At 41.2% G+C, this 8,017-nt stretch overlaps 1 protein-coding gene across 6 annotated transcripts in view; it reads right to left on the bottom strand.

Moving 5' to 3' along the window:
- Positions 1-2,228: 2,228 nt before the first annotated feature.
- ths (thisbe) overlaps positions 2,229-8,017 on the bottom strand; it is a 67,246-nt gene continuing 61,457 nt past the window's right edge. For all 6 annotated transcript variants that reach the window (XM_086827347.1, XM_086827346.1, XM_020947912.2 and 3 more), the window contains one exon: positions 2,229-6,943. In XM_086827347.1, the coding sequence (XP_086683473.1) occupies positions 5,003-6,943 (1,941 nt within the window). In that variant the 3' untranslated portion in view covers positions 2,229-5,002. The remainder of the gene's footprint in view (positions 6,944-8,017) is intronic.

Raw genomic sequence — 8,017 nt, 5'->3', positions numbered from 1 at the left:
CTTCGCCAAGAGGACTACCAGGACGGCTCCTCTTAGCTACAGCTCTGCTCGGAGAAGTCTCTCAATCAGTACGAGATGCTGATCTTTTCCTAAGCTGAACCACCTCTACGTTGTCGGTGTCGCCGGGTCCACCACCGGCTGCTTCTTCATCACCTCCTAGTTATGATCCGGTGCCACCTCTCCAATTTGGTTCCAAGTTGGCGCGTCGGAAGCGTCATGCCAGGTAGAGTCCCCTATTGATGCTGATCGAGAATACATATTTAACTAGTTATAGAAAATCATAATAATTGTTGTTAATTAGCAATTTAATTATTTCAATTAATCAATAAATGGAATTTTTATTATATATAACACAACTCATACTCTTCTCTTGTTTTCACTGGGTTTGCCTGGAGGCCAGGTTCGCTTTGAAATGTGATATATATATCGGCATTGGTAGTATCACGTTTTCGTCGTCGTTTGTTTGGCCGCTGGTTCGATGGGGCTCTCTTTATGCCCATTTCATTCCATTCCAGTGCTGGATGGGGCCAAGACCACGCCCCTCCTTGGGCCAGACAGCCGCCCCTTTTCGGCCGAAGGGGCGACGCGACGTGTGCATAAATCTTGCACGCATATTTAAGTTGATGATGTTAAATGGCCGTACTAAAAATACGAAATATGCATGCCGTATGCAGGCAACAGTTTCATCCTGTCGCTCCTCCTGGGTGTGTGTGTGTGTGTGGAACGCACCGCCATGATCCACACACACTCGCACAACATGGCGACATTCATAAACCAAAACTGAGCCAAAGGCAAAAGGCTTTCGGGCTGGCCAAAAGGCGAACGAGCGAACGGTCAACAAAACGTTCTGGCCAAAAAGGAAATCAAGTTGGTGGACAAATTGTGGCATGAACAAGACGAAACGGGGATACACTGCCACAAGGGATTACACTGCTTAATAAAGGAAAAATTAAATTAAAGAGAAAAAAGTTGTTAAGGTACAAGTGAAGGTTTTCTAAACTTTGATTTATTAAGGAAATTTTCATAAAGTAATGTAAATAGCGATTAAAAGCTTATTTATAACCGATTTCTGATACGATCCTTTAGTTTAATTAAAAACAGCAAGAGTATACAAACTTCGGCTCTTCCAAAGCTTGCTTCCTTTCATGTTTTTTATTATTATTTCTTGACATGTTTTCTTTTTGCTTAACGGCGGCAGATTTGAAAAGAATTTTTGCTCGCAAATGAAATTGTTTCCTGTTAAAAGCTAAAAAGAGGCGAAGGCAAGAAAACAAACTACACCAATGGGGGAAGGGCGAGAAGAGGCAGGGCAGGTGCCATGGGCCCTGCAACATGGATATAGATATGGATATGGATATGGCTATATGGATGTGGTCATGGATATGGACGGCACCTGCCGTCGCAACGATTGATGAAATTAAAAGGTATAAATAAAAATCTCCTTAATGGGCCTGCCGATTCGGAGCTTAATTTTTTAATTAAACAAGCCACAGAGGACGAGCTGCTGGTGGACCCGGCGGACCAGGTCTGGGCCATTTATGCAAAGCAGTAGCCACTTGGCCACTTGTGTGGTCTGTCCACGGTCTGCTGGCAACATGGCAAGGAGGAGTTCGGTGTGGCAGAAGCAGGTCCCATCGGCAAACGCATAATAACTGTGTTTGCCTTGGGCGATGGCCAACACTTTTACTGCCCCAAGGAGTCCAAGGAGTCTAGAGTAGAGTGGAGTGTAGGATCCCCTTGGCAATAACATGTTAATCCCCCACCAGCAACGATGTCAAATGTCAGCACATGTGATTTGTCATCCGCTGCAGGATGAAGACGAGGCCCAAGATGAGGAGGAGGAGTCTGCTCTGCGTCGGTGGTCGAATCCCTTACATTGTCGCCTGGCCTGGGCGAACATTTGTCACCAGGGAATGGAGCAGAAACTCTAAGGAGACCACCTAACTTGTGCTTACATGATACTCCCAAGAATGGCCAGGAATGTGCAATTGATATTCTGCGAAATCCGAGATGATGTCCAGGCTAATGACTGTGATCTATTGATCTGTATGCAGAAGGGAAAATGGAAATCCTTAAAATATTAATATTAATAATATTCAGGCCTTACCTTTTTAGGACTTACTTTACAGTTTATAAATTTGCTTAAAGGGAAAGATTAAATAAAGTTACCTTTTAAATTTGTAAAGCTAAGATTCACATACCTACTTTCCATAAAAAATAACATCTTATTGAATTTATATATATTTTTTTATTTATACGATTTCTCTGCACACATTTCGTAATCCAACAAAAAAAAGAAATTAAGAAACAACTGAAACATATATTTTTTGTTAAATTTTAAATCAAGCCAAACTAATAAAAGAAATGAAAAGTGTTTAATATTTTTTTTTTGTTGAGGCTTTTTATTCAATTTCTAGTGTTTTTTTTTTTGTTGTTACTCGTTTTAATACAAAGAAATGCAATTAAATAGTCGTTTATATATTCGTATATATAAGATAGAGATTAATAGAGATAGAGAGAGAGGGGGGAGACAGACTTGAGGAGAGAGAGAATGGCGAAAGAGAGTGTATTTTGCGTTTATACATAAATAATTACATTTAATGCTCGGCTTACAAATAAAACATATTACAATTTACAATGGTAAAAGTGGGTTAACTTAGGCGTATGATTAATCCATTAATTAAACGTAATTAGTGGAGAAAGAAAAGTGCAAATGAATTTACAAATGACAAATGACAATCGGTCCCCGCTCCGATATATATATTTTTTTGTTTAGGTTTAAATAAATAGTTTCTGCTGTGTTGGTAGATATAGTCATCGATTCAACGATAATTCGCCCCCAATCGCCGCTTCGATTCAACATAAGAATTTTGTTTATATTACAGCAACGCGCATATGTATAAGTACAGTAGTTCATTTCGTTTCGGTTTCGTTTCCGGTTTCCGGTATCGGTCTCCGCTATCGGTATCGGTATCGGTATCGGTTTCGGCTTTTATTTAGTTTGAGTGCTGCTTCAATGCCTAGTTAAGTTAATAATTAATCGTTCAATTGTTAAATGGTTTCTTGTCTTAAGTACACACTAATTAAATTTTCACCTAAGCATCTCGCTTTAACTTGTTCTTTTTTTCTTCTTTTCTTATGTTTTGCTTTGTTTGGGTTTATCTTTGTTCACTTTAAATTTACATTCATACATATTTCTACATATAAACTTGACGCTTCAGTTGTCTGTGTTTGTTTTTTCGTTTTTCCATCAATTTGTTTTAATTTCGCATATTTGGTTTGCTAATATGTTTGAACTATTTATTTTAAATATTAATATAAATATATGAGAAACAATTTTTGCATATCCTTTTCATGCCCATATGTGTCTATATATATATATGTATATATATATATTGGTATGTAGAAAAGCAGCAGTTGGTTTGTTTTTGTTTTCTTTTGATTCGATTTGTAGTTTTAATTTCTTAATTTTTGTTTTCTTTCAATTAATAAATATAACGTTGCTTATTCAGTGTGAATTTTGGTGTTTTGTTGCAGTACATACCGGGATACATACGTTAGTAGTTCTTTAAAAGGTTCCATTATTCAAAATTTGTTTCCACCTTCATCGAATTGGATATTGCTCTCAAACAGTGTCCTAAAATCAATTTTCCATGCTGACAATCTCAACAACATTTCTCCTCTTTTTGCTTTTTTTGTATTTGCTTATAAAATTCGGTTTATTTTGAATGGAGTTTTTCTTAATTTTCGTTTTTTCTTCTCATCATGTCCAATTTCGTTCGCTTGTGCCTAGTAAAATTGTTTAATAATTAGTTTTAACCTTTTTTTGGAAGTGTTTTGCTGTGCGAATTTGTTATCGTTATCGTTACCGACTCTCTTAGTTTCTGCTTGCGTATGAATTTAAAAAACGTCTCCACTCGTCCTCCGTTCGATTTGTTAAATTTGTTTGCTAATTGGTTTTGTTTTTGTTTTTGGTTCATTATAAAATTTTGAAAATATATGCATATATGTATATATAATATATATATATATCGATTTTGTTTGCATTTGTATTTATTAATTCTCATTGCTAATAAATTTAATTGGTTTAGTAAATCAAAAGTTTACTACGCTTTTGTTCAGTGCATTCGAAACGTATTTGTTTTAATATTTAGCTTGCACTTGAAAAATCGCCTTCTTAATTTCCATTTCAACAATTTTTTTTAGCATTTTTCTTTTGTTATCGATTATCGCTATCGCTATTGATCGCTTCGGTTCTTCGTTTCTTTTTTGTTAGTTTTATATAGCACATACTCGTAAATAAAAATCTTATTGTCTTTTCATTTATAACTATGTAGCAGTTCTGCGAGTTCCGTCCCTGCGGCCTGCGGTAGAGTCTTCACTGTACCCGCTCCACGGCTGGATGAAGTTGAAGTGCGGCCTGGGTTATCGTTTATCGCTGGCTCTCTTCCGGTTCTGATTTCGCATCCGCTTCCCTTTCGCTTCCGTAGTGTGCTTTTAGGCGCGGTGCGAGTGCAAAGTCCTGTCTGAGTCGAGGTACTGAACAGTAAGCAACTCCATTGTACATCGAGTTCTATATGTGTGTGTTTATATATATATATGTATCAGTTCATTATAAATTTGAAATATTTATCTTTTTGCTCTTTGCATGTTTTCTGCTTGCCTAAATTCTTTTGAAAACTGAGTTCTGAGTATGAGTAAGTGTCTCTGTCGGGGATCCATTTTGGTTTTCACATTCACAGAGTACACCTTGTTCTGCGGAAATGTTTCTAAATTATGTTTAGCATTCTGATTAAGATATTTTGATCAAAACATCAGACTTAAGGTGTTTGATTGAGTTTAGTTCTTGATAATATTTTGATTTTTGTATTTAGAAAGTGTTTTAAAATCACCAAAAATTATTATTATTAAAATTCCTATTGAAAATGTTTCTGTGAATGTGAAGTCCAAATCAATCTCTCCAACAGATTTCAATAGACAAAGTTCCCTATCTCTGACACTACTACGCATTTCTCCTATGACCAAAGCCAGATAGTGTGCCCTTCTGCCGAATCTTCTTCATCCCAATGCGAATGGGTTCCGTCAGCTTGGAAGTGGTCGAGGTGGCCAGGAAGCCAGAGAAGCCGCCATCGGAGCTATTGCCGCTGCCGCCGCCATTCCCATCCAGATCCCCGTCGTACTCCACGGGATAAACACTGATATTGTCCAGATTATCGATGTCCACATCTCCACCAGCATTCCGGACATAGGCCAACCGATGGAATGGTGTGGCCATCAGTCGACGGGTGAACATCCGATGCGGCTTCCTCAAAGTCGTTGGCGCCGTCATGGTTACTCCACCTGCTGCCACCGTTGTGGCTGTCGTGGGCGAGGCCTCTGTGAGAGTGTTGTTCTGGAGGTTGCTGTTGATGTTCTTCTCCACGCTGAACAGCGAGGGAGCAACATGTTGTGGCGGAGTCGTCCACGATGTAGATGTGGATGTGGATGTGGAGGATGTGGCTGCCGTGCTGCTGGGCGGTGACTGTTGCATGAATGTTGCTCGCGTTGTCCAGAGGAAAGTGCGGGGTTTTACTTCATTCTCGCCGGGATTTCCCAAGTTGCTGCTGCTCTTTGAAGTTTCAGTCTGACCTGTTGTGGCGGCTGTCGGCGTGACTCGTGTGCTGCTGGTGCTGCTAATGGTGGTGCTTCTTATAGTGCCATTACTCCTGGCCAGCGGCGTCTGCTCTAACACCAGCTGGGAGCCCGTTGTCGAGGTAGGTGTGGCCGCCGTTGCCGCTATTGCTGATGTTGCTTTGGTTTCATATGTTGTCGAGGCAGCGGCATCGGAATCGGTGACGAAATCCGTATCCTCCACCAACTCGGGCTCGTATTGCAGCAACTCGGTATCGTTTCCGCCCATCATCATCATCATCTCCGGGGTTGTGGAGGAGGATGCCTCCAGCTCCTGGTTGCTGATGAAGGTGGCCCAGGCGTCGTAGTTGCTGCTGCTGCTAATACTGTCATCAGATGTTGTCGTTGTGCTGCTGCTGCTAAAGCTATCGATGGTGGACCAGGTGGACCAGGGATCCAAGCTGCTGGAGCTGCTGTTGTCCGGATCCTCGAAGCCCGTGCTGCTAAAGCTGCTGCTGTACAGAGAGTCGTCGTCTGTGTACGGAGATGTTGCTGCTGTGGCCAGGAGTGGGTGCTGCTGTTGCTGAGCTTTGGACTTGGCCTTGCCCTTTCTTCGTCTGCCCTTGCGCCTGCTGCTCAGTGTGGTTGCTGACAATTTGGTTGCTGTTGTTGTTGGTGAAGTAACTGCGACTGTGGGTGTTGCAGCCAAGTGCTTCGTTGGACTAGCTGTAACTCGTTGTTGTTGCAGCTCATGTTGCTGCTGCTGGTGTTGCTGCTTCTGCTGCTTGCGCCGCTTCTGCTTCATTTCATGTTGCTGCCGTCGCAGCAACAGCGATGGATCATTGTGATGATGCCGCACCTGATGTTGCCGCTGCTGCTGCTGCTGTTGCTGCTGCTGCTTCTGCCTGTTTATCGCTAATTGCTTTTTGTTAGTGCTACTTAAACTAGTACTACTATTATTAAGAATAACGTTATTATTATTATTATTATTATTATTATGGCCATGATGCTCCTGTTGCTGTTGCAACTTTTGATTTTGGTTATTCGATTTGTGGCGATTGTTTTTGTTGTTGCGCGGGGGCTTCCGACTGTTGCTGCTGCTGCTGCTGTTGCCAGTATTAACCATCCTTTCGGGCAGCCGGTGATGGCGGAAAAACTCCTCGGCATCGATCTTATTGAACATGTAGCAGGCATCGTTGACGCTCTTCTTCGGACCCACAGGCTTACCTCGGCGCGTGAACCCGACACGTTGCTTCTCATCGACAAGGGAACTGAACACGAAATAACCGTGAACGAGGGCCTCTTTGAAATAGCAGGTTTCTCGCAGTTCCCTCTGAAATTAAGAAAGAGATATAGTCATTATTTAAGGTCTACTTTCTATGTATCCTAGGCAAAAGGATGCTCACTTCACCTGCAATTTATGAGCGGCATTTCCGCTCCCACATACAGGTATATATATAGAGTATATAGAGTGTGCCATCGCTTGGTGGATAACGTTGACAGCAACAACATTATTGTTGTGATCGTTTATTCTTTATTCTGCCTTCTGTTTATTTATAAAACACTTGAAATCTCGAGACCGACATCCGAATGAAACGCGGCTTTTGACTTGGATCTGGGCATACCCTGTAGATCTTGAGTTATTTGAAGGGAGTATAAATTTTTTAGCATCTTAGGGATGAAATGAAGACCTCAGGTATGCTCTACTCATCTCAGTTCTTGTCTTTTGATTAAGGAAAGACTTAAAATAAAGACTTAATTTGCTTTACATTTCGATTAGCTCCAGGGTATCTTTTGGACGTATCCCCCCAGAAACTCACAACCTCATTTTATCCAAGTCTTGCTGCCGTGTTGACCATTTGTGCTATCAGCGGTCCGATCTCAGCGATCAGATCGTGCCATGCGATTGGTTGCCAAAGTGTTGCAAACGACGCAGATGAAACATTTCCCAAGCAATTAAGACTTGTGCCATATTTAGCCATGTTGGCTCTCCACCTCGACCGAATATTTATAGCTCATAATTGCTTATTTTAGAGTAGCTTCTCTAGACCCTCGAGGAGTGAGTGGATCGAGTTCTATTTCGAGCAGGGATCGCGGCTAGAAATCAATACGATCGACCTCGGCCCACACATAGACTTAACCTTGCTGGCACAAGATATAGGTATTGCTGTGTCTGTGTGTAAATCACAGCCAGTATTTGTGTATTTGCACAATAAGCCAGCATGGATTTTGCGGTCATAATAATCGAAAGCCAAGCGGCTCTAGAATGACAAGTGTGCGCGGGTTCTGACCTTAGGGGTTCTATTGTATTGTTTGCTCAGCGATCAACTGCGGTTATAGCCAACTAGCTTAACTAACTGTATTGTGAGTGGCGAAAAGGACATTGAAATGTTTTCGCCATTACCAC

This window comes from Drosophila serrata, unplaced genomic scaffold, assembly GCF_035046125.1.
Source record: "Drosophila serrata isolate PLE 108 unplaced genomic scaffold, ASM3504612v1 contig_165, whole genome shotgun sequence".
NCBI lineage: Eukaryota > Metazoa > Arthropoda > Insecta > Diptera > Drosophilidae > Drosophila > Drosophila serrata.
The sequence above is the reverse complement of the archived record's forward strand: the minus strand, read 5'-3'. Positions and strand labels throughout refer to the sequence as shown.